The sequence below is a fragment of the Serinus canaria genome, chromosome 5, assembly GCF_022539315.1.
Source record: "Serinus canaria isolate serCan28SL12 chromosome 5, serCan2020, whole genome shotgun sequence".
Lineage (NCBI taxonomy): Eukaryota > Metazoa > Chordata > Aves > Passeriformes > Fringillidae > Serinus > Serinus canaria.
The window spans coordinates 49,818,029-49,843,498 of record NC_066319.1 but is presented as its reverse complement, the minus strand read 5'-3'; the positions used below and the strand labels follow the sequence as shown (position 1 = coordinate 49,843,498).

At 39.3% G+C, this 25,470-nt stretch overlaps 3 protein-coding genes across 10 annotated transcripts in view; 2 read left to right on the top strand and 1 right to left on the bottom strand.

Annotated features, from left to right (window-relative positions):
• Positions 1 to 5,281, top strand: part of CCDC85C (coiled-coil domain containing 85C) — a 110,922-nt gene extending 105,641 nt beyond the window's left edge. Inside the window, exon 6 of the mRNA XM_009101753.4 lies at positions 1,190 to 5,281. Within this exon, the coding sequence (XP_009100001.1) occupies positions 1,190 to 1,279 (90 nt within the window). The 3' untranslated portion in view covers positions 1,280 to 5,281. The remainder of the gene's footprint in view (positions 1 to 1,189) is intronic.
• CCNK (cyclin K) lies at positions 5,011 to 21,872 on the bottom strand. 5 transcript variants are annotated; one of them, XM_009101755.4, is made up of 12 exons: positions 21,747 to 21,872; positions 21,010 to 21,118; positions 19,739 to 20,005; positions 18,661 to 18,742; positions 17,941 to 18,072; positions 17,067 to 17,172; positions 16,869 to 16,926; positions 14,892 to 15,061; positions 13,648 to 13,931; positions 9,571 to 9,604; positions 8,371 to 8,445; positions 5,011 to 6,336 (listed from the first exon to the last, which is right to left on the bottom strand). In XM_009101755.4, the coding sequence occupies exons 3-12, from the start codon at positions 19,933 to 19,935 to the stop codon at positions 5,714 to 5,716; spliced, it is 1,761 nt and encodes a 586-aa protein (XP_009100003.1). In that variant the 5' UTR covers positions 19,936 to 20,005; positions 21,010 to 21,118; positions 21,747 to 21,872; the 3' UTR covers positions 5,011 to 5,713. The 5 variants fall into 5 exon arrangements, with proteins under 5 accessions (XP_009100003.1, XP_018762785.1, XP_009100002.1 ...); XM_018907240.3 differs by lacking the exon at positions 21,747 to 21,872 and adding an exon at positions 21,527 to 21,585; XM_009101754.4 differs by lacking the exon at positions 21,010 to 21,118.
• Positions 21,873 to 21,946: 74 nt separating this feature from the next.
• Positions 21,947 to 25,470, top strand: part of SETD3 (SET domain containing 3, actin histidine methyltransferase) — a 60,095-nt gene continuing 56,571 nt past the window's right edge. Inside the window, exon 1 of one of the 4 annotated variants that reach the window (XM_050975737.1) lies at positions 21,947 to 22,123. In XM_050975737.1, coding sequence (XP_050831694.1) covers positions 22,086 to 22,123 — 38 coding nt within the window. In that variant the 5' untranslated portion in view covers positions 21,947 to 22,085. Of the gene's footprint in view, positions 22,124 to 22,212; positions 22,326 to 22,589; positions 22,698 to 25,470 lie in introns of those variants that run through there. The other 3 variants (XM_018907238.3, XM_009101756.4, XM_030239849.2) reach the window with 3 other exon arrangements.

The window sequence follows — 25,470 nt, the reverse complement described above, 5'->3', positions numbered from 1 at the left end:
CCATATGGTAATGTCAGAGGGAGAATCTTGTCTGGAGCCATTGAGCAGCATCATGGGGTGCTATTAACACTGCTATGTTTTGGACAACCACACTGTTAACTGAGCTGCCCACATCCTGTGTGGTGAGTGCTCGTACCCAGCCTCTGCTCTGGTGGCTGCTGTCATGGCATTGCCTCCAGCCTCAAAGCACCTTGGCCATGCTCTGGCTTTGAACAGAAAGTGTGAGATTTCTGCTGGAACACAGCCTGAGCTGCCTGTCACCTGCAGGTGGGGATGTGCTGTTCAATTGCCCAGAGTAGGGAGGAGAATGCCTATGAGCCTTCTTTTTTTGAAGTCCATGTAAGAGGTGGGCCCAGATGGCATCCTTTAGTGCCTTCCAGCAGTTGAGAGGGGCTTAATGCTCTGTTTAAATTCTGAAACCCACCTTAACCCTAAAAAGAGGGTGTGAACACAAGCGCAGCTTGCCGAGCTAAATCACTGTGAGCATCCTTAGCAAGGGCTGAGGCACTTCACTTTGGTTGCTGGATCCTTATAAGCAAAGCAAAGAGTAAATTAAGGCCTGCTTTTTAGGATATTTTGTCTGCTTAATTTCCCTTGTAGCTATGCTGGAGGAAAGGTAAAATACTGTAACTTCATCCTCCCAAACTGACTCATCTCTATTTGTCTATCATCAGCTGTTTTCTCTTTAAATATTCATTCCATGTAGATTCAAGGCAGCTATAAAGTTTTTTGCAGTTTATTTTTTATTTCAATAGTGGCCCTAGAGTGATAAAATGTATGTTTTTAGAAAGTCATGTATATATAATTTTAATCATTATCTTTTTCATTATCTTTTCTGTTCATGGTAGCATCTTTTCTGTAAGCATGGTAGGGTTGACCTACCATTGAACTTATGTTCTGAATCTAGTGTATTTGTTTTATACTATTACCCCAGGCAAAAACGGTTCTGATTTCAAGAGGGACTAATTAGAAAAATGCATCAGTGGTTTCTTTCCTTGGAAACTGGTGCAAAGATGCCATCCAGTGTCCCTGCTGAGAACTGCAGCCCAGCTCTAGGAAAGGGCTGCTTTTGGCTTTCAGACTGCAATTAAAAAATATTCCTATTCCTCAGTGGCTTTGCTGTTTGGACTTTTTAAATAATTTTAATTCCTGTCTTTCCTGTCCCTAAGCCCTTTATTTTTTCTTGCAGGTTGTCTGGCGAAAGCTGGGTGATGCTGCGAGCTCCAAACCCTCCATCAGGCAACATCTGTCAGGAAACCAGTTCAAGGGTCCCTTGTAGGAGCACCGTCCTGGCAACTGGAAGTGATGGATTCTGTGAAGACTAAAGAGGCAGAGCTCAGTGTTTCTGGCTGCCTGTTCTTTGGGAGTTGGGGTTGAGGTTTTTCAGGGTTTCCTTTTTTCTTCTTTTTTCTTTTTCAAACTTTTTTTTTTTTTTGTAACAATAGTGTAAATATGGCAGCTAAAGGCCTGATTTCCAGGCTGTGGTGCTCTGGAGCTACTGTTCACCGGGTAACCATCCAATAATGCCAGACTTGCATCATTTTTATTGTAGTTCAAACCTGCTTTGTTGTAATGGTCTGTTTGTAGAATTAACTAACTCAAGAGAATTTCTAAGAGGAACAAGAAGAACCCTTAACCTGTGGAGAAGTCACCATTTGTGTTGCTCCTGTCCACCCGCTTGTCTGTGATTCATAGCCAGGTTAGTGGCTCCAGGCAGCCAAGGAAAATGCAATTCAAATCATTGGCTTATGAGCTGCCAAGTTTATGAGCTGCTAACACTTTTTTTGGAGGTCCTTATTTTGAAGAATGACATGCAACTGTTTTCACAAGGTTCTGTGTAAAATACTGAGTGGCAAGCTAAAAACACTTGTACTGCCCTACATTGTATGGTGGTACTCATCACACAAGCGTACATAAAGGCTTAAGACTCCATATCAGGTGTTAGTGAACAATTTTTCATGATCAAATGACACAAGATTTCTGCAGTTGTAATGTGAATGAAGTCACTTAGCCACACAACAGTATTCCCTACAAAATGGCAACACTTTTCTTGTAAAGCTTTCACTATGAAATAATTCAGCAAAAACTGCTATCCTGACAGTGCTTATGGCTTTCACAGGATCTTCAAAAGCAGCTCATCTTTCACATAAGGAAGATGTGGGTGGGTTTTTTTAATGTTCTTGCTGGTTCCCTCACCTATTCTGGTTCCTGTGTAAGGTGACCAAACAACAACCTTGCAGAGCTGAATAAAAACTCCATAAACACAGGCTGTCAGGTGAGACTACTTCCTGCCATTCAAGCTTTATTTTTGTTAATGAACCAAAACGAGTGGGTTTTTGCTTTTTCAAATGGTTGTATATAAAATAATGGGACTTACATTTTGATATTGTGGAGTAGCTGCCTGTGTAGTTGTAAGAATTTGACTCCCTCCTTTTCCAAGTTGTCACAGCAGCTGTCCCTGTATTTCATTAGATGTTCTTTCCCAAAAGTCCAAGGAAGCGGGGCTTCGTTATTAGAACTCATTGGTGTAAAATAATTTTAAAGACAGGCTTGTGAAAAGATCAAAGCCTCCTCTTCAAAAGTTGCATTGATTTTAGTGATTATTGTAGGATGTAATGACCTCAAACAACATTACCTTTTTTTTTTTTTTTTCCCTACAAGAGTCAGTCACAGCTACAGACAGCTGTATTAGCTGGACAGGTTCTTCCTCTAAATTAATTTGTTCTACCAGTTGAGTTCTTGACTTGTGGTATTGTAGTACATGGAGCACCAATACAATACCAAAGAACCCATGTGGTTTATTATGAATTATGAAAGGTAATTGGTCCCATGGTGTACAATAAACTACAGCTGCCTGGCTGAAGAATTTGCAGTGTCAGAGTTAAAACCTGTAACCAATGAAAAAATAGAGAAGGAATACAACCAAAGTACAAAATAACCAGTAAGAGTAAGCACCACTTCATTACTCATTGCAGAAATAGAAATGTAACAGTTGAGTAGGTTATTTAAAAATAACCAAGAACCACCCCCAAAACACAAGTGCATATTCTCACTCACACACCCACCAGTAGATTATTTCCTACTACTGCTCAGTCAGTGAACACTGAGCTAGATAGCTCTCAGTCTCATAGTATTTACATCCCATGGAGTCTGGAAAAATCAATTCTAGAGTCTGACTGTCTCCTTTAAGCATCTTTAGAGGATTCTGGATTTCCTCCTCTTTGCTTTTTATTTGACCTCCAGTTTCTAGTGAATCACCATTGATTGGTGATTACTTGTCTTCCTCCTGTACAATTTATACATTGAGATTACTGTAACAGAAAAGGTGATGTAAAGCAGAGCATCATTATTCCTTAACATCTAAGGTCAAACTGAGGGTTACTTTAATCTATCTGCTTAGTCCATTTTAACTTTGGTGGCATCTGATTGCTGGATTAAGCAGAGAGTTGAAGCATATTTGGAACAAAGTTGATTTATGTCAGTGAATTTTAACTAAAGCAACACAAACATTGCCAGCACTTGGAGAGAGTTAACTGTGTTCATGACATGCTTGCTATTTAAGGGGTACATGAGGCTATTAGCAGGTCCTCTCAACAAGACAAGAGCTATACTCATCAGATTACTAGTCTCACCACTATGTAATTCCCACTCAAATATTCCCTGATCTCAAATCTCTCTCAAAATCTATTCATTGACTTCAAGCAAAGCTTGTTTTGTTCCACCTGCAGATCTCACCTACAAGGGAAACAGTGCTGCAAATCCTGAAGAGCCACTTCATAGGGTAGCCAGCAGTTCAGCTGAACAAACTTCATACTCATAGGGTACTGCCCTTTTTAAGATTTTGTCTTCGATGTAAGATGTACAGCACTGATTTTGCAGAACATGGCAGTGCTGTACCTTGTGGTGTTACTGTTTAGGGGTTTTTAGGCTTGCCAATCTTCATACTTATTCCATTTGAGCTATAAAATGTCTTCCTGGGGTAAAATGATGCTTAATGACTTTACAGGATGACTTGGGTGCTGAATTTTCAGCTGTCTAAATAGATATTTTATATGCATATTAAAATTCACTTACCTATGCGCTCAGTATTCAGTGAAACTACCTGAGGAGTTTTGTACATGAAGTTGGAGGGGAGCATCCCTTGAAATACTGGCCATTAAACTCATATATTTGGGGCAACAGCCCAAGATAATTTCTTCAAGATTGAAGCCCTGGGTTCTGCAATCCTCTGGCAAAGAAAGCATCCACTGTTTACAAATGGACTTTGCTTGCTTAAGGAAAGTAAAATCGCATCCTTGACTTTTGTTGGAGTGACTGGAGTAAGCAGTGTTTCCCTAACAGTTCCTGAAATGCTGCAGTGTAACCAGCTTCAGTTGGCTCTTCGCACCTTGATAAGACTGCTGAGCACAACCTTGTTTGAGAATGGCACATTTTTATCCAAATATTAGATATTAAATGAAATCAGTGTTAAAGTGACCTTTTATCTTTCTAGAAACTGGGGGGGAAGAGTACTACTGATCTTTTTCAAAGTGCATGACTGTAAAGTGATAAAATTGTATATTTTTCATAATGTGGGGAAAGTCTATTTGTGCTGCTTTAGAAATCAGTTTAAAGTTTGATTTCTGTTAAACCTGTGATCTTACAGCCCTGCTATATTTTCTGTATATGATTTACAAAGAACTGGAAAAGTTAGCACCTGCTGTTGTGTATATAGCAAAATTCTTTAGACCTTAGCACGCGTTTTTACCTATTACTGAACCACTGGCTTTTTTGGGGAAGGAAAGTAATAGTACATTTTTTTTGATAATGTGTGTAAAACATTCTTTTGAAATATTTTAGTAAAAATGAAGTAAGAGATTGATTGTGATAGTGTATACTTCTAGCTGAATAAAATAAAATACATTCTTTTTAAATAAACTGATGAGTAGGATTTGGGAGACCACTGGTGAAATATCTTGGAGTAACCATAATTATGACCCCTGAACTAATACAAAAAACCTGGAAATCCACTAAATTCAGAACCAATTTTATTTGGGTAGAGTGAACAAAGTAGTCCCAGTTATAACTATGATGTACATCACAGTAGGCTGTTACATTCAGACTTTCACACTTAGAAAATATATATATTATGTACAGGAATTTGCAAATAGGTGTAAACATACAATATTTTAAGATACCAGTACATTCCAAACCAAAACTATCAGCAAGGCAAACACCTCAAAATTATTCCAGTCAGCTAGCATTCAGAATCTCTCTTAAATAAAGCAGCTTTTATGCTTGACATCGTGTTGGTTTACTTACTATTAAAAATGAAGTTTCTTATTATAGATCAAATATCATAGTATCTGGCTATTTTGATATTTAAAAATAGGCACTGATTTCTAGAAGGAAATTTTCTTCTTACTGATATAATTAAGCCAATATGGCTGGTTTTGCTAGTACAAAGTAATCCAGTGCTGGAATAAGTCAAGACAATTTAAACTTAAGTCAAATGTATAAAGTTAGAATAGATACTGCAAAGCTGATTAAAATCTAGAAGCCTATATAACTCACCATAAACCATACTGCAAACAGATCAGCTAAATTTTCATTTAATCTCCTTTCTTCATCTAAATTATACAGATTACCCTCCTCTTCATCTTTACAATGTAGGTTTTGGCTATCTACTCCTGCCTAATCAACAAAAAGGTATATTCGTGCAAATTACCTCATGCTATCTCATCCATGTAGCACGTCCAAGTCCTGCTACAGGTGGCATACCAGGTGGTGGAATTGGAGGTGGTACAGGTGGCTGTCCACCTGGGGGAACAGTAGGAGGGGGGTAACTAGCTGGTGGCATTCCCAGCCCTGGAGGTGGATGAGGTGGCACTGCGTGAGTTGGAGGCAGTCTTGGAGGTGGGAAGTTGGGGTTGTATGTAGGCGGAGGAGGATATCCAGGAGTAGGAGGTGGAATATTGGGTGGGGGGAAAGAAGCAGGGGGTGGAGGTGGAACTGGTGGTGGAGGGTTGGGAGGGTAGACATGAGGATGATATGGTAGATGAGCTGGTGGTCCATAGGCCGGTGGTAAAGCTCCGTATGTTGGTCCTTCTGTCTTCATCATTGACTGGAGACTTTGATAACCCTCCCCTGACATGTAAGAATTTGTAGTAGACATCCCTGTAATATAACTGGTGGGGGGTGGGGGTGGGGGACGATGTGGCAGAGGGGGAGGTTGATGTACTGGGGCAGGATGAGCAGGAGGAGGAATCTGGACCTTTGGCATATCTACTGAGTCCACAGTAGTAGATTGCTCTGGTTCTCCCATGGAAACTGCTGTTGTCAAAGGAGGCTTGCGCTCTGGAAAAGAAAATTTAATTTTTTTTTTTTGAGGGACAGTGGCAAGAACAGCTTCTGAACACTTCATATTTTTCCTCCAGTTAAATTAGCAAAAGAGAACTCAATTCTCTAAGTCTCTGAATGCCATATGGTATCCAGTCAGACCATCTCAGCTCTCTAAAAACCAACTAAGCTGCCTATCAAAGCTTTAAGATCAGCTTTTCCCATTCTAAAAGTTAAATTCATCTTTCTTATTACTATTTTTTAGAATTTAAATATTGTTGTACAATCAGCAGAATTAACAGACTGGATGGATGGAATCACAATTAGTGGATTAAAAAAGTCATAGGATTCATGGTACCAAAAATCCTTAGTTCAGTGCTTTCACCTTCTTTAGTTCAGGCCTCCTTTCTACCTCTTTGGTAGTCCAGGAGGTGGCCTGGGATTACCCTCTGCACTTCACCTGCCTCCCATATTGGGAAACATTATTTGAGAACACAGGCCAAAGTCTCAAGTCTTTAACGCTCACTTCTAAACCTGTTCACCAAAGAAAGAGAAAAAGAAAACCAAAGAGTAAGTAAGAAGGACATGAAATCTGATCAGCTTTGCCCACTGATTAATTTCAGTGAACGTAGTACCTGACACTCTGGAGAAGTTCATAAAAATGTCAGCATTTTACAGAATTATAATTAGCCACTTCTGGAAAGAACATGCTTTAAGCAGTTTTCTTTTTAAATAAGAATTGTCTGTTTTCCCCTCTTAATGCAGACTTTATAAAGTAAGTAATATCACTAGGATGACTAATCTACAACATTGTTCAGTAAGAAAAGCTATTTAGAAACACATGCAGGCCAGTCATTTCTAGTGGCATACTACACTGTCACTGTTAAACAGAATTTGAGATAAATCCTCCTCCTCGTTCCCTTGGTCAAGATGCATTCTTTGTTTTCACCCGACTTTTCCACAGAGCTGCCCTTTACTTTGAAAATGTTTCAGTACAATTGTACAATTGTACAATTACATCCTTGTATAAACAGAGAAGAAAATTTCAGGAAGCAAGGGAAATAAATCCATTACCTGCCTAAGTACGATTTTAACAGCAAAAATGCCCCCTAGGAAAGCCACATAGTTAAATCACACAAGGTGGGCATGCTGGCTGTGGTACTCCTGATTTCAGTGACTTCAAGCTCCTAAATTGTAACAGGCAATAATTTCCTCATTTGCTCATTTTCAGAACCATTCTGGATGCAAGATGTGCATTCAAGATTAAACAACTGAAGGAATAATGATGAGCATGGTATTTAGAAAAACTTCATTCTAATTAGATTTTAACAAATGAGAAAAATTGTCCTACTATATTTCGGGGTACTGCTTTTCTCTCTCCTAGTTCCCTTTAGAAGCTGTCATCCTACAGTTACATTACGGGCCATGGGCTATGAAATATTTATGTCATATTTAAGGGTCACTGGAAGACAGCTGATGCATCAAGGCACTGGAAGCACAGTTTTACAATAGTACAGTTTATTTTGCAAACATACAGCATGTGTGCAGTATTCGTGTTCCCTGGCAGAAAAAAAATCCTCTTTTGAGGTACAGCAAAGAAAGCATCCACCTGTGGTGTGTTCTTTTTGTTTGTTTGTTTTTTCTATTATTGTTTGGAAGTTGCACACCTGCAGAATTCCTGTACAACAGATATAACATGGAAAACTTCTATCAGAAAGCTGAAAGCTGCTCTAGTGTGGCATCTACCATCCTTTTTAGATCAAAAAGTCCCTTTTAGCCTGCTATTAAGAATTAGTTTTAGTCTTGTAGGCCTTTAACTGTTGCAGCTTTGTTTTGCCTTAATCCACCTAGTATAGTGTTGTTTCCATTGCAAGTTTTTTACTTCTGTCTGGAAAAGCCTGTGCTACTATGATGAAATTCCCTCTAGAGCTTATCAACCTTGTACTTTTATTTGCCAAGCAGACTAATCAAGGCAACAAACCCCTGGGCCTACCTGAATGAAAAGCAAGGAAGTTAACAAGAATAAATGTTTTTAAGAAAATAAAAGCTTACCTGGAGGTGGATGTGCAGGAGGTATTGGTGGATGTGAAGTTTCAATTTTAGGAATTTTAGATGGTGGCGGTGGTTCTAAAAAACATTTGTCAGTTTGTGATTGGTTATGGCTCTGCAATATTTTCAAAATTCCAACTCTAGTCTCATGGTGATAATCATATCACATAACACTATGCAAAAGTACAGTGGAAATCCTATTTACTAGGTATGTTTAATAAAGAAAACTAAAATAAACACCTTTGTATAAAGTGGCATCAAATATCACACACATCTTCCAAAAGAACATATGCCTACAAGTTCAAGTGACTTTGTAACTAGAGACAAACTCCCAATAATAGTATGTAAGTGAAGATGAACAAGTATATGGTTTCTAGCCCAAAACTTAAATTTGTAAGTAGTTGGAACAGCTTTCAGAAGAAGTTGACCTTTGTTCAACTAGGGAAATGTGTGTCAGGAACCAAACAAAATAGTGATTGGACAGGAAAGAGGAGGGAGAAGAGACAGCTGTCTGGAATCTATCTGCAGAGCTACACAGGAATAAATGCCAGGCTTCCTTAAGACCAGCAAAGTGAACAAAAAACCCCCAGATAAACAAAATAACCAGGTATGATCACTGCAGTGAGTATACATTTCTTTCACTACACTAGCTATTGACACAAAATGCCTTTTAGTGGCAGCCATGCCAACAGCTAATTACAAACATCACTGATTACCAGGCACTTAACTGTTAGTGCAGCTATTTAATGACATGGTACCTTCAGTCACTTCAGGGCCTCACAGCTCGCTGAAGAACTATTCCCAAATGATGCATGGAGTTACACATTGAGAGTTGACTAGTTTAGCAAGATTTCTACTGAATTGACTCTATTAAGGAATTCTTTGGGCACAGTTATACTCAATTTATTTTAAGTTTTGTAGTTAGGAACATTTTAAAAACAGTTATTGTATATATTTAAGGTACATTATCAGGATCAAAATAGTTTATTTTAAAAACAATACCTGTTTTTAAACAGTACAGATAATGTACCTTAAATATAAACAATAACTGTTTTTAAAATGTTCCTATATAATGTACCTTAAATATATAATGTACCTTAAATACATCCAAGCCTGTAAGCAAACAAAGTGCATGTCAGCAAATTACTTATTCTGGTTTAAGCAGTAAAATGGAAGCAACATGAATGGAATATTAATATTTACCTGCTGCCTTTGTTTCTTCTTTTGGAGATACAGCCTGTTTGAGAAAAAGGAAAAAAAAAAAAAGATAAGAGTAGGACCATTGCAGTCAGTCTCTTCTCCCAGGTAATAAGTGACAGGACAAGAAGAATTGGCCTCAAGATGTGCCAAGGGAGGTTTAGATTGGATATGAGGTAAAATTTCTTCATGGAAAGTGTGGTCAGGCATTGGAACAGGCTGCCCACAGAAATGGTTCAATCACCATCCCTGTAGGTATTCAAAAGAGGTGTAGATGTGGCACTTGGGGACGTGGTTTAGTTGTAGTCTTGACAGTACTGCATTAATGTCGGAGCTGATGATCTTTAAGATCTTTTCCAACCTAATGCTTCTATAGTTTCTTACAACAAATGCAAGATGAACAAAGTCAAATCACACTGGGAAAGCCCAGTTTAACTAGCAGGATGAAAAAACTGGAAAAATAGCAGGTATTTCATATGCAGCATTTCCTGCTGTTCCCACTGTTGAGTATTACATCTCATTTAATGTCTTTATCATCCACTGCACATACGTCATGGTCTGGTTCACTGCTCACTGAGCTGAAACAAGAGGCTTGGCCTCTGTTCCCAATTCTGCCTTGACCTGTCACTCAACCTTTGCCAAAATCACTTCAGGCTCTTATGCTTTATTTACAAGGACAGGAGGGCAGTGAAAGTGTTGCACAGTGTAAAACATTTCAGAAGCTTTCAGATGGAAAGCATCATGTAAAATCCAAATGTTATGCCAGGAAAAAATGTATGCACACTGAACAAAATCCACAAACCCTCATGTCATCCTTCCAATCACAAGTTTTTGGTTGGGTTTTTATCGTTTTGTTAGTTGTTCTTTCATTGCAGTTTTATAAAACAACTACAGATAAAGGAATAAAAAAAATCTTTCCAGATTACATGGTGCCACTGAGATGACTACTTGATGGTTTCTGAGAAAAAAAGGGAACTTCACTGAAATTTCAAGTACAACTATATTTAGAATGAATGAGGAAGGTCAGAGGGGTACAGTACATAGCTTCTCTGTCTTTTCAGTGAAAATGATTTTTAAAGGACTGTTTATCTCTAGTAGCTTTACCTACACAAATTGTTCTGTTTCCTTCATTTCACTTTCCACAGCACACTTCAATCCAACTTGAACAGTACTTTTACTTAATTCTTGTGGGTATTCTCAAAATTTTTGGTGTCTAATTTTTGCCTGCTTGAGGCAACCTCATTCTTATATTCCTTTGATAGTAATTTCAATTTTCCAGACACCATCCAGCTGCTTTCCTGCTTTTTAAGGACAATCTTTATCTTACAATTTCAAACACACACACATTTTTTTCTTAGTGACTCTCATGAACTTATCTGCTGCCTTCATTTTACTTGGATGGTCTTTTCTTGACTTTCTAGCACTAAATTCCATGCCTGTAAAACTGCATCAGCTCTCCCTGCACTTTCAAATAGAAGCAAGTCACTACTTGTTGTAACTTTTCCAAAAATCACTGATTTTTTGAAGTCAGTTGATCACTTCAGATGACAAGCAACTTAATTACTGTGCACTTGTTAATACAGACCAATATTCAAAAAACAACATCAAGGTACACCATTACAGTAGAATAAGAAACTGGAGCAAAATAACTCATGACAGAAAAAATTTAATCTGCATTTATGCTAAAGAAAAAAAAAAGAATCAAGCAGCCACAATTCTCCAACAACAGCAGCTGCTAAAATTGAGATGAGCATTTATTTGGTCATTCTACTGCACTGTAGTTTGTACTGCTCCAACCAGAACACCTGAGGGTCATGATAAACAATAATAAATTATCAACATTATCTACTGTCAGGCTGGTGGATATTTAATACCTTCACCTGAATCTACACAATGGAACTGCTCCTTTACTGCTGTTTCTATGGGCAATAAAATTGGTCCCCCAACAATTTCTAGTTTAATCCGAATGAAAATACTATTTACATCTAATGATTCACCAGTATATTTTTAGTGAAATTAACTGAAAATTCAAGCACTCTTCACCACTAGAGATGCAGAGGATGTGCAGATGCTTTAGACATCTGATATGGGTCTGTAAGTCATGGGCCAATGCCTCAGCTGCTTGGAAGCATCTTGGCTCAGTAGAAGGTAACGGGAGTTATAAGAGTTCATGTAAATTGAAAATCTGGCCTCCAGGAACAAAGTGTATTTCTGTTCTGCACAAACCAAAGGAGAAGTCATGCAAAGCCCTATTTATAGAAGCAGACAAAAATTTTAAGTAAGGTTTATGGTACATCTAACTCAAGAACATTCTAGAAGCACCAAGTAAATCTTTCAAACACCCCACATCCATTCTCCCAGACTGCTTTCTGGATAAAGAACAATTTTGGATCACCACATTTAATTTTCTCAAATTCATGCTGCTTGTGGTGTATTCCTACAAAACCCCTTTGAGTTTTGAAACACCCTTTGCTTTTTATTTGTTGCAAACATCCTTTGCATTTTATCTGTTGTAATTGCTTACAGTGTATCTACTATTTTTTCCCTTGATTATAAGATAATGGACCTCAAACTAATTTCAGGAAAAGATAAGTTTCCCCGATGGCTTGACCAGAGGTGACTGTTCAAGAACAACAGATACTATCCCTGCAAAAGCATCACTTTTTTTCTATGAGATACTTAATTAACATATGGGATGGGGCAAAATAAGTAGTACTGTAATGGCAAATCCTGAATGATCCTGAATTACAGGAATGAACAAGCATTTGTAACAACTTAGATGGCACACATAGGAAAAAACCAAAATTGTTATTTACAGTTTCTAATGTGCCAAATTCTCCCAGGCATTTTTGTTAAAAAAAATTGTTAAGAGATCCTACAGGTCTGACAACTCAAGCAGAATTTGTGCTGATGGCATAAAAAGTATGAAGTAAAAAGCAGAAGAAATACATAATACCTATAAAGAACTCTCACACTTTTCAAACTAATTAATAATATCATCACCTTTCTATCCTGAATGCTAAAGTTCAGTGCAACAACTAAAAATTCCAGAGCATGTGTTTTCCTCTAGTAAGCTCCATCCTGCACTTACAAGATCAAGGTTTCCCAGAGTTACATTTTTGTCTTTTTTGGGAGCCTGCCACCTGGAAGATGCTGCACTTTTCCAATTCCATTTCATTCCAATATTTGCCGCTTACTCCTAGTTTTTGTTTCGGATTTTTAGTTTGTTGTTTTGTTTTTTTCCCCTGATGTCTGTTCTCTACTTTGGGCATGTATTAATTGCAAGTTGGAGCAAAAGTGAGAACAAAATTTACATCCTAAATGGACCTGTTCCAAAGACTGTACTTCTGAAAACACTCCTCTTGCTAAGCACACACGAAAGAAGACTTGGGTAACACTTTTTTTTTTAAACTTACAAGTAAAAAAAAAAAAAAAAACAAAACAGAAATATACATTAAAATCTGAAAGCTTCATTTGAACTTAATGGCTGTTGAAAAGTGTTCAGACTACTTGTGACATTATCCAACTGCTTATGTAGCTTCTTATTATGATGTGAAATTATGGACAAAGTGAGGCTATAAAGTATGATGATATATAGGTTGCTACTGTTAAAGGACTATTTTAAAATATCTTTTTTTCAAGAATTTTGACATAACCTTAGAAGTCACTATTCTCTTAATATGAGTAATCAAAGAGTCAAATAATGTCTTCATCAGCATTGTGCCCATCTCTACATTCAGGTGCAGCACAAGAAACCCTGCCTAAATTAAACCTGCTTAATAGAGAAAACAATGAAGTTCGATAGCCCAGAACCACAAGCACTGAGAACCTGAACAGCTCATGTTGACTGCCAAGCCCTTCCATGGCTTTTGGCTCAAGTGGACTAAGAATGTCACATGTTAGAACTGTAAAGGCTGTTTGGCATTAACAAAGCTGCCACATAACCAAGGAAAATCAACTACATAAAATTAATTACAAGGCTCATTCTTAAAGCAAACACAAGTCTGCTGCACATTGTGGCCTTTAAATCAAATGGGCATCAGATCAGCCTGAAAATAAATTGCAAGGTAAAGTTCAACTTACTGCTGGTCTTTTAATCTGTCTAGGAGGACTTGACTGGGGAGAGGGCTTTTTAGATTGCTGTGCTTGTGTTTGCTGCTGCTGCTGCTGTTGCTGTGCTGACTGCTGAGACTCTTTCTGCTGCTGTGTCTGGGATTGCTCTGAACTCTGGGATTGCTGTGACTGCTGTACTGTAGGTGCCTGGGGTGTAGACTGAAGAGACGGTGGCTGCTGCAACTGATGAGGAGTATGATGAGGCATTTGTTGTTTTCCCTGTGAGTATAGATCCAGGATCTGATGGCAGATGTCTTAATAATAAAGAAAGAAAATTCCAAAGTATTACAACCTTATAATGTACAAGTGTATATTCAACACAATTATCAACTCTGATTTTTACTGGACATCAACTTTGGAAAAATTAATTGCAAATACTACTCATCAAAATAATGAATGAAATGACTTCTTCATTATTCAAAATAATGAATGAAATGACTTCCTAATGAATGAAATGACTTTTTAATTTTCAACTTATACTTGCATTTCTGTGATTCTTCTGCCTATCCTGAGCAATACATACATGTATATTCACACCTTTCAGAAGAAGAATACAGTGTCTTGGTAATAACACATTGTATGTCATCACTGTGTGCCTGGAGAGCCAGGTAACCACACTCACAGGACAGTAATACAGCAAGAAAGCAAGGGGAAGATTATATGTTAAAACATACATATCTTGTTAGGCCAGTCAAAAAAGTTTTAGGAAACTAAGCAAAGGACTAGCATTAAATTCTTCTTCCAACATGTTAGGAGCTAAAGGTCCCCCTTAATCTGTTCATCATTCACAGTACATGACAAAAAACCTTCTATCCTAGCATAATCTGGTCAAACAGAACAGTTATCAACGGGAAAACTGCTGGAAATCAGGCTCCATTAGTTCCAGTGTTTGTAGAAGCACTTATTTAAATGGGGAGTAGATAATAATTTAAAAAATAGAAAACACATCACGACAATTCAGGCTAATTAGATGTGTTATAAACTAAACAAACTGTAAAGCAAACATTGAACAAAAGACTAATCATGATGATTAAATACGCTTCTAAGCTGAGCTAGTTCAATTTATAACCTGATTAAGGCACAGCACATACAAGCTGAGTTACACACATGACACAAGATTATTCTGACTGCAACCTAGATAAAAAGCTATTTGCATTTACTTATGACCTAGGCCACACAGTTACAAGAAATGTTGTGGGAAGTGGTTTTCATACCTTCCAAAACATCAACAGGAACATCTTGGACAAACTGCTCCCACCATCGCCTGTACATTGGTTTTGATGTCCATTCCTGTATTTCAAACTTACACAAACGGCCTGCTAAGTACATGACTGCAACAGCTATGATCTCAGGCTCCCACTGCAGGGACAGGGTAGTGCAGAGGCTGCAACAGAAAATGAACCAAGCAAAACAGAATCCTGGAGATTACCTGATTGTCCAAGTACACTTTAATGTACAGCAGCTATAATGAACAAGATATAAAATCCCAGCACAATTCTAACTTTTCAGGCAATTTTAATTCAGAGCCTTGTTAAACAAAAGGGTTTACAAAACTAATTTCTGGACTACCACTGTCATGAAATCAGGTCCCAAATCAGATTTCAGAGGTTCCAAACTGTCTGTCCATAAAATGTAAACAAATACTAAAAAAACCCCAAAACCACACAGGACAGCCAACAAGAACTTGCAAAGCAACTTGTCAAGCACAACACAAGGTTTAGATCAACATATACAAGGTTATCCCTTGCATAGCCTTTGTTAAAGCTAATGCTAAAACAATCTATGTTATTGATATTATTGATATTAACTAAGTTTCAGTTTTAATCAACTATTTCTTGTTATCAATTTCAAATGATGAAATATTTTTTCTCTCTTTTCTCCATAGATTCTGTAGCATATAGTCTGTTTACAGAATTTTAAATCCAGCCAGCCAGATGAATTTCCATGAATTCACTGTGGCTGTGTAAGAACAGAACCCTTTATTCTAAAGGCCTATAGTGCAAAGCACAGAATTATTTTCACAGGATCCTATAAACAAAGTAAACTTCTAACATGGTACTTTTTAACTAAGCACAATATAGCCTCTTCAGAACAGAGGTAGATATAATGCATGATTTGAAATAACCCCTCCAACTTGACACAAGTGTTTTTCCTGAAGTGCATTTTAATTGTTAGATTTCTTAAATATTAAACACTATCTAATTCCAAGTACAATGCTGTCCAAACTTTGATGGATAAATTACAGTACTTTGACAGGCTTAACAGTGACAGTCATGCCATAATTTTATTCTACCTGTAAGACCATAATCTGCAAGACTCACAGCAACTGAAGTAAACATCTCTTGAGATCCACATTAATTTTGGTCAAATTAATTTGCAGAGTTTACAAAATCTGAACCCACACAGGGCTAATTCAAATCAGGCATATAATTAAAAATACACCTCTTTTTTATGATGTTCTACTGCTGGAGGCATGACTGAAAGCCATGTATTCACAAATTCTGGACAGTCAGACCACTTACACATTTTCTTAAGGGTTTGCTATGGAAACAAAAAGTAATACTGAAGTCCTTAATAAATTAACTTGCCCAGCTCTGTAGAATCCTCCTGAACAACACTAAAGTGTATCAAGTTGCTTTGTTGTTTTTTTTCCCAATACCACATGAGAAATGCTTTTACATGCACTTCCATTAATTGATGTCACTCTTACAAGTTCATTATTCAAGAAATTGTAAATCCAGTGCTAAAAACTGTATTCCTCAGTGAATTTAATGGTTACTTCACTATTACCAAAATATCACATTAAAAACATATTGATGGAATTGAGGAGTGACTTGTTTTTCTCAGAATGTACAATATATCACAGATCTGGCAAGAAGCTCGTTTGTATCCTGGAGATAAAGAATTTGGTTTGGCCCTTTCAAACAGTAAGTTTCTTTTTAATGCAGCACTAAATTAGTGCCATAACATTGCAGAGATCTTACTGGTCTACTTCATACTCATTCCAGATTCTGTGCTTAATGGAACTATCATGGTAATGATGGAAAAAAAAACTGAGGAACATGACCAAGAAAACATGTAACAAGCAGAAAAAAAAAAATCGAATATTTGTCAAAAAAATATCCAATACCAGAACAATGTAAGTAACAGTAACTATTTCACTTTCAGAATGTTTCCTAGGTGTATCTTACCTGTCATTGACAAATGTCCATGCCATTTGAACCAGTTTTTGAATTTTATTTTTGTCTCCTGAAAAACAACCAGAAAAAAAATAGGACATAAAATTAGGAAGGACAAACAGCTGGAAATAGAATATTCTTGCCCTGTGAATATATTAAGTTCTGGAAATCAATAACAGGCATTACTTGCTCCCCCTGCCAGTATTTTACCTTTGAGTTGTTTGGCATACTTGAGAAGAAATTGGTATGGATGTTCCACTTGCAAATCAAACTTTATTGTTTGTAGTAAGATTCTTTCAAGTACCATCACTTCTTCCTATAGAAAGTTGCAAGGTAATCACAGTATTATTTCTTCTTTCACTCAAAAATACTTTATGCTAGTATAGGGCATGACTTCATAGCACCTCCAGGCAGCCATGTTTGTCTCCAAGAAGAACAGAAAGCTCTCCAACTTACAATATTATTTTAAACTCAGATACATTTTCTTCACATTTATTTGAGTGAGGACAGGGGATGTGATATTTAAAATCCCTATTCCTCTGCAGGAATGAACTGAACTGGACACAGCATGAAATTGCTAGATACACAATCACAACAAAAATACAAGCTCTACCACATTTCACTCAAAAGTTTCAAGTCCTTCTGCTATTTAAAATAAACAAATTTTAAGAGGAGCATAGTTTTGCTAAGTCAATGCTGTAAACAAGAAACTTTTCAATACTTTTGAGATCTAGTTCTCTTATTTAAGATCCACTATTAACATTCAGATGACTTATGTCTTGGTAACATTACTTGCTCTGGCTGAAATTACTCAAATTTAATTTGCAAAATAATATCAGAATTGACATTAAAAAAAATGCAAACTTTTAATGAAAACAATTATTGAAGTAAGCTCTCAAAGCTACTTTTATTAGGAAGAATTACTTTCATAGCTACCAAACACATTACCCAGAAGAGCAATAAATGCATGCTGAACATTGAATTTAATTTAGAACAACTGAAAATCAGTCAATGCTCTATTGAGTGTGTGTCACTTTACTACAGTACAACAGGATGAAATCAATTTCAACATGAGTATTTTTACCTTTGGGTCATCTCCAAACTGCCCAAACTGTACATCATTTAGCAAGCTGCGAGCTGTTTTAATTATGTCTTTACATTTCTTGGGTGTTTCTTCAACCTTTCCTGCCAGGAAGAGACAGCAGGCTCCTGTCACCTAAAAAAGGCAAATACTTTCAAAACATGGTCTGCATGTAGATATGCAATACAGTGTAGCATAAAAGCACTGTCAATTTCCATTAACAGTACTATAGAAGTCCCCCAGGAAAGACTTGATGAACATACTAATTTCTATTTTAATATAGTTCTAAACTTTTATTTTTCCAGAAGAAATACACAGAATTTGGAGGACTGTATATTTTATACAACTTCATTTCAAGGTCAGAAACCCAAAGCACAATTTGTCCCAGTTCAGTGTCATCTGTCAAGCAGTTTTAAAACTGTATTACACTTCTTTTTTTCGTTCAGCTAATACAGAAGTGCCAGCACTACAACTGCTACTCTAAAGAACAGTATCAGCAAGTAATAACTGCAATGTCAATGTCAATACATTTCTGAGCACAACAGAAATGTGCAAACAGGCAAGAACAACAAATTTTAAGCTGTAATAATTAAAAGACAAAATGCTAATTTTCCATCTTTCTGTAGTGAATAGCAGGAGTAGTACCCAAGTGACTAATCAGTTTCAAATAGTCCCTGCCTAGTGCAATCATTAAATTAAGTCATCAATATTCTAAATACTTACATATCTTGGGAACTGTTTGAAGGAATGAAACATATAAAACCGATGGAAATAAATTATTCCGGTTGCTAGAGTGTCATAATGTCTGTGGTGCGGATTAAGGACTTTCATACAGCACATAAAACAAATTTAAAACCAAACATGCACAATGGATTCTGCTTTATCAAGTACTTCAAATAATTGGCTGTTCAGTGACCAATTAGAAAACACTGCAAGTAAAACAGGAGCTTTAGAAAAAAAAAAGCCACAAAAGTCCTTAAAGCTGTGCAAATACTGTGATCAGGCCCAGATGCAGCTGATATCTAAAGCATTTGTTGTAAGTGTGCAAAGTCCTGACTGTATTTACAAGAGGATGCACATAAGGTCACCCCTGTGCTTCACCATACCTGCCTCAGAGAAGGTCAAATCCAGCAGTAGGTACACAAAGGAACAGAACAATTATCACTTCACATTCAAGTGCTGGCCTGGAGGAAAACTACTATTCACACCTACAAATGCAAATAAAATCTGAACACCCTCTGTATTCTTCACTTTAAAACAAGTAAAAATTTTGTCTTCACCATGCTTTATTAAAGAAAGATCTAAGGAGATTAAAGGAAGTACAGGAATATAGGAAGCAGAAAATTTAAGTGGCTGTCTATGAGGGAGTGGGACAATTTGGAGAACTTATACACAGCTGTAAATCTCAAAACAATGAAACAAAAAATAGCCACCAAGGACCAAGACTGGGGAGGCAAAGGTTAGAAGCCTCAAAGGCACAATCTAGAAAGCTGGAGGAAAAATTCAAAATTTGAGAAGTCATGTAGATTCATAAACTGAAACAGAGTTGCATAACTCACAGAAGTTACTCTTAATTGGAAAGTTTGTATCATCTTACTTCCAAATTGGAACCTTGTTTATTCAATGAATGGATAGAAATAGTGTAGGAACATATTACATCAAAAGCCACTTCAACACAAATATATTTTTGACTAGCAATTAAACATCTGAACAACTGAGCATGTCACATTTGTTGTACATTTTATTCTGAAATCTCACAATTCATAAAGACATTTCATACCAACATGAGTGTAAAGGATACAGCCCTAAACGTGTTCCCACATCAAATATGAATCTGGCCCCTTCCCTGCGGTATCGTGCCTCTGTAGCTGGATCAAGCCCTTCAAGCTGTGATGGTGTGTGTGCCAAATCTTTCTTATCCCAGTACCAGCATGGCTTTGTATGGTCCAGGTTTGCCAAGTTTACAGAAGGGCTGGAATTTTCTTTATTCTCCTTCATTTATTAAAACAGAATTGTTTTTGCTGTTTAAATTTTCAAAAACAAAGTCTTCAGAGAGTCACTTCAGGACCTTGAAGAAAAGAAAAAATTAATTCTTTAAAAACAGAGAGAGATGTCTTCTGAAGTTCCTGCTCGAAGAGGAGTAAAGAATAGTCTTAGCTTTGCCTGTTGGAAAGAACTTTTTTCTATGCTCAAAGACAAGTAATAAAGAACTTTGCCTTTAGCCTCCCTATATATTGCAAATACAATCAAAGAAAAAGCCATAGGTTATCCTTGCTATTACCTGTTTAATAAGGAAACTTCAAGAATACATCTCCAACAATATCTGCTATTTCTTAGTAGGACAACTTCCATCTACTTGGTCAATAAAACTAGGAAAAAACAGTTCAGTGATGGCTGTAGAAAGATTTGGAACGTTAGGGGGATTAGCTGACTATTGATAACTAGGAAAGGCACTGGTGAGGTGAGCCTTAAGCACCTGCCTGCTCCCAGGGATACCCCAAGCAGCAACCACTTGGCAGAAGCTTTGTAAAGTGATCTGTACTTGCATTATGTAAAAAAAATGTATCAGTGTATACCAAAATTGAGACAACCAATGTGAGTTTATAGAGTAAGACAGCATCTAAAACCATCCCCCAAACAAGGCAACTGAATACACCCCAAATGTCTCCTACTTGCCTGTGTTTACCAGCACTTGGTGTACACAGCTGCAGATCACATAGCTCTGCAGGCACCTCTCTGGTGTTTGAATTATGACAAACGTTCAGCCATGCCTCAGCTTAAAGAATGAGCACTCGCTGCCTTATTTCTTTCAGGCACAAACCTGCTCTTACTCCAATTCAACCCGCTACAGATACTACTCACAGACTACTACAGTCACCTGCAGAGGTTTGCATAACAGAGTCATTAACATATGATGTAATATATTCGCTCTAAGCAAGACAGCCACAGGAAGACCCAAAATTAAAACTCTTAAAATCAGCTATTACTTTTCACGACGTTTCCCTTCCGAAAACGGAAGGAAGATCACATGAACAGTCACAGAACGATGCCTACAATCAGCACCTCGCTCACCTTCAAAAAGTTTCTCTTTTTCAGAATAAAGGAAACTGTCTTTGCCTCACGGTGGTTATGGAATCACAACTTCACAACTCGTGGTATCGGTCACAGACAGATCTAAATTCTGCCACAAGAAAAAGTAAATGGCTACTAAAAACTATTTCCAGAATCAAGAAAAGCGCGCCAGGCCACGACCACACATTCCCATCACATTTACTAGAAAGGTGCTATTTTTTATAACTGTAACGATCCTTATTCCTTACGAGATATTTCGCTTTCTAACTTCTACAGCGCTTAAAAACAAATCAAAACTAAAAGCGCCTGTAGCGACAAGATCTGTTTCTTTAAAGGAGCGAACGCATTTCCGAATACGGAACCCGGAATGAAAATTATCACCCAAAAACATCTTGAATGAACCATCTTAAACGTCTCAATTCAGACCGCAATGCCCAGAAAGAAGTTTTCCCTGCCTTTTTACGCACCCCAGTAAAGTGGAGGAGAGTTCTAGAGCTCGATCGCGGCTTTTTCTTACCTTACCTGAGCCGAACCCACCGACCGCGGCTCCGCCCCTGCAGCCCCAGCCCGGCCGGGGATGCTCACACCGCCTCTTAGACCCGCCCGCCCGCCCTAGACGGGGCTGCCGGTGCCCAGGGAGGCGCTCGCTCCCCACCCCGGCCTCCCCGCTCCCTTGTCCCCGTCCCCAGGCGGCGGCTGTCGCCGGCGGGCGGCCCGAGTAGGCCCCGCGCACTCACAGGGCTCGCGGAGAGCGGGAGCCGCACCGGAGCGCGGGGCCTCTCAGCGACAGCGCGGCCTCCGCGCCCTGCGCGCCGCCATCTTGGGAGACAGACCAGGCTGCGCGCTGCGTCATCACGTCGCAAGGGCGTAGCGCGCGAGGAAGGAGGCCTCGCCAATGGGAAGCGGCGGCGCCCCCTCTGCCTCCCGCCCACTCCCGGTTACGTCAGCGGCTACTGAGCCGCGGCAGGAGGCCGACGTGCTGTCGTACGCTGCGAGAAAACCAATCGGAACGCTGAGGGGGAAGATTGCGAGCCCTGGAGACCAATAGAAATCTGAAGGCCGGCCAACGCGACTGAATGACAGCCAATGGGCGCGCTGCCATGCCCTTTCTGAGGTTGGCCGCGAAGGATTGGCCGCCACGGGAGCAGGGGAGGCGGGGCTTTCCGGTGGGCGGCAGCTCGGCCAATGGCGGCAGGGGGCTCAGGAGGGGGCGGGGTCGGGCGGAGCCACCGCCTCCCCTCCGCGGGCAGCGGCGTCCGGCGCGGGCTCGGGTGCGCCGCTCCCTCGGGCCAGGCAGGAGCGGCCGCTGGCGGGAGGTAAGGCGGGGCCTGCCCGGGCCCCCTCCCCTGCCTTAGCCGCTCGCCCCGGCGCGGCACGGGCCCTTGCTCTCAACCCTCCGGGTGGCGTGGGCTCGCCCCGCTCCGCCGTCTCCTTTCCCGCAGGAGGCGCCGCTCCTTCCGGACACCCCCTCCCGCCCCTCCGGGGCGCGCTCCGCGGGCCTTGCCGCCCCTTCCTTCCCCCGCGTGGCCGGTGCCGGGCTGGTCCGGGCCTCCTTTCCCCGGGGGCCGCAGCCTCCGTGGCGGCTCGCCCCGGCCTTTCCCTCTCCCGCTGCCCGGCTGAAGGGGCAGGCGCATCCCTCGGGTCCGCCGTGGGCGGGTTCGTTCCAGCCCAGCCTGCGCGGGTTTCTGGTGAGCGAGGCGGCGGCACTGGCGTTTTCCCTTGCCCCATCCCCCCTCGAGAGGCTGATAGAAACGAGAGTAAAGCAAATGGCTTAAAACTGCTTTCCTCACGATGTAATTATTTTTTTTTTTTTTTAATATGTGGTACGGTTTGAATGCTCCCTGCTCCTACTTCAGTTTCCCATGGAGTCTCCCATGCCCCCAGCTCTCGGGGTCTGGCTCAGGGGTGTCTCTGCGGGTGTGTGGCTCCTCAGAGCCCTCCTCTGGCTGGAGAGGAGTGCTCTGGTTTCTTTCCTTTCTCACCCCATCTGCAGCCTGCTTAAGCAGAGGAGTTAAATCTTCGGAGGAAAAAAAGGGAGGGGAGTGAAAATTAGAATAAATTGTAAACTATTTATTGACAATTTACTGTCAATGTTGCTCCTGAAACAGCTTCTCTATTTCAGCCTTCCCCTATTGCTACAACAGCTGCCTGTCCCATGAACCCTTCCTCCTCTTCCTTACCCAGCAACACTTGATTAGAGTCGCTTGAGCTGAAGTTATGCTTTGCCTTCAGTTCTTAGCAAATTCTTAAATTTTGAACTTGGCATGCAGTTTTTTACCCTACATTCAGCTATCAGAATAAGCTCAGTTCTTCCTTTTGGAAATTGTCCCTCGTGGTTCAAAGCTGCTTTTGCCCCAAGCTTGGTATCTGCTCTCCTTGGAACCTAAGCTTGTTCCTGAGATCAAGCTGAAAATGGATTGTCTTTGTCTCTTCTAAGAGCATGTAATGTAGGCACCTGTCTTTTCAAGTGACAGCTTTGTTCTCTGAAAATTGCTACAATGTTAGCTTAATGTCTTGCAAGTGTTTTCTGCCTTCAGTTGTTGTAATCCCATGACTGTCAAGTGAAACATAAGTATTTTGTAGGTGAGTAGAAAACAACTGTGGCATTTTCTGTGTCCACTATCAGGTTCCTGGTACAAAATAGTAAGCCAGTGTACAAGTTGTGGGAAGGAAAGGCATGATGGGCTCCAAGGCGGGGGTGGCTTCCTGATATTTTTGCTCAATTAAGTAACTTAATATGGTAGAGATTCAAGCCTGCTGGCTTGTGCCTTAGTAAAGTTTTCGGTTATGTTTAGCAGGGATTGAAGTATATATTGCAGTAGAGTTGAAAACACATTCTTTACATTGTGTGCTGAGGAATAGATTTAGGCTGCTGGGGGAAGAAATGCCACAAGCCCCAAAATCATTTGTAATCTGTATATCTCTATTTCCAGAGATGGCCTGATCTGTTGCTAAAGTCAGATGTGCCTTGAAATAGAATTCTGATTTCAGTATGGTACAGAAATTAAAAATAGACTGCATTATGCCTCTCTGTGTGGAAAAGTGTACATCTTGATGTTTTCATTGCAATAAATCTATTTAGACATGTCTACTGTATCTATTTAATACTTCATCATAGTGGTGCTGGTTATGTACTTCATTTGATAAAGTGTGTAGTTCTCAGCAAGTGAGTATTTCAGTGGTGGCTCTTTGAAAAAACAAAGGCACTATAAGGGAAATGGAGGTCTTAAGGGATCTCTGTCTTTTCTAGTGGGCTGTCAGTGCTCAGTGCATGAGACTGCATGATGCCTGTGACTTAACCTTTTGGGAGCCTGGGTAGTTCTGTTAAGTCTGCCCTACTGACTGAAGTCAGGGTGGCTTGCTTTATTCTCAATTAGGAGTTATATTATGTAAAGTGGGGTTGATATTTTCTAAATTAAGAACATTATCTAGGAACATGCAGATAAAGACAGTACATAAGGGTTTTTCATTAACTCTGCTCTAAAGGAATTAGGAAAGAAAGTTTGTGGGAGTCTTCAGGAGGAACAAATACGGGCAAAGAAATAAAATTACAAAAGTGGGTTAGTAAATTGGTGGTTTATCATCTTCCTTTTTTAAGAGGGTATTTTTTCTGGTTAGAAAGCTGTCTGAGAATCTGATTCAAGAAAGAGGCAAGGGAGTTAAGAGCTTGTTTCCTGTGGATAGGTGGTAAACTATCTTCCCTAGAAAGATCAGTCAGGTGTTGATAGTAAGAAGCACTCCATCTGCTTAAGAAAGCTTTAATGGGATGTCAAGGGGTATGGGGACAAACCTATGGTAAATAATGTAATAGTTCCAAGTTAGCAAGCTGATAAAAGTGAATTAAGAAATACATACTTTTTTTGAGCTGTTCTGTTGGATGTGGACTTTTTTTTTGCCCTTCAGCATTTTGTGCTGCCTTCAAATTAATAATTTCTTACCAGAAGTTTATATTTAATGCATGAGGCAGTCTTGTGCTTAGTATCTAGCTAGGTTCAACTGGGTGGGGAGGGAAATGATGTCAAAATGACAGGACTTCCTTTTTTTAGTAGATTAATACTACCTCAAGCATCTGTGATCAGAATACTGTCAAGACATGTTTTCTTTGATTCTAATTATAAGAATAAATGGAATTTATTCTTTTGGAATTTGATTTCTGACAATTAGCTAAATTTGTTGTAGGTGGTGTTTTTTGTAAGTTTATCAGGCAAATGTTTAATTTTAGGAGCTTCTTTTGATATTCTGTAGATTGGCTTCTTCCCGGTTTCACAGTCACCACTATCACCATCATTCTTTCCTTAATCTTATGCTGTAATGGGATGAGCAGTTTGTTCTTTGCAGAGTAGATGTATGCAGTGCATACAGCAGTGGTTCAGTCTTTCCTATTTTCCAATTACTTTAGGCTTGTGCTCATGGTTGACACACCTGTGGTGGTACAGCTTTTTATAGTAAAGGGAAATATTT

Coding starts and splice junctions, on each gene's coding strand:
- CCNK (XM_009101755.4), bottom strand. CDS start 19,935: ATGAAGGAGAATAAAGAAAATTCCAGCCCTTCTGTAAACTTGGCAAAC. Junction 18,743..19,738: donor GTGGGAACACGTTTAGGGCT/GTATCCTTTACA, acceptor TCCGCACCACAG/ACATTATGACACTCTAGCAA. Junction 17,173..17,940: donor AGTTTGGAGATGACCCAAAG/GTAAAAATACTC, acceptor AACTTTCTATAG/GAAGAAGTGATGGTACTTGA.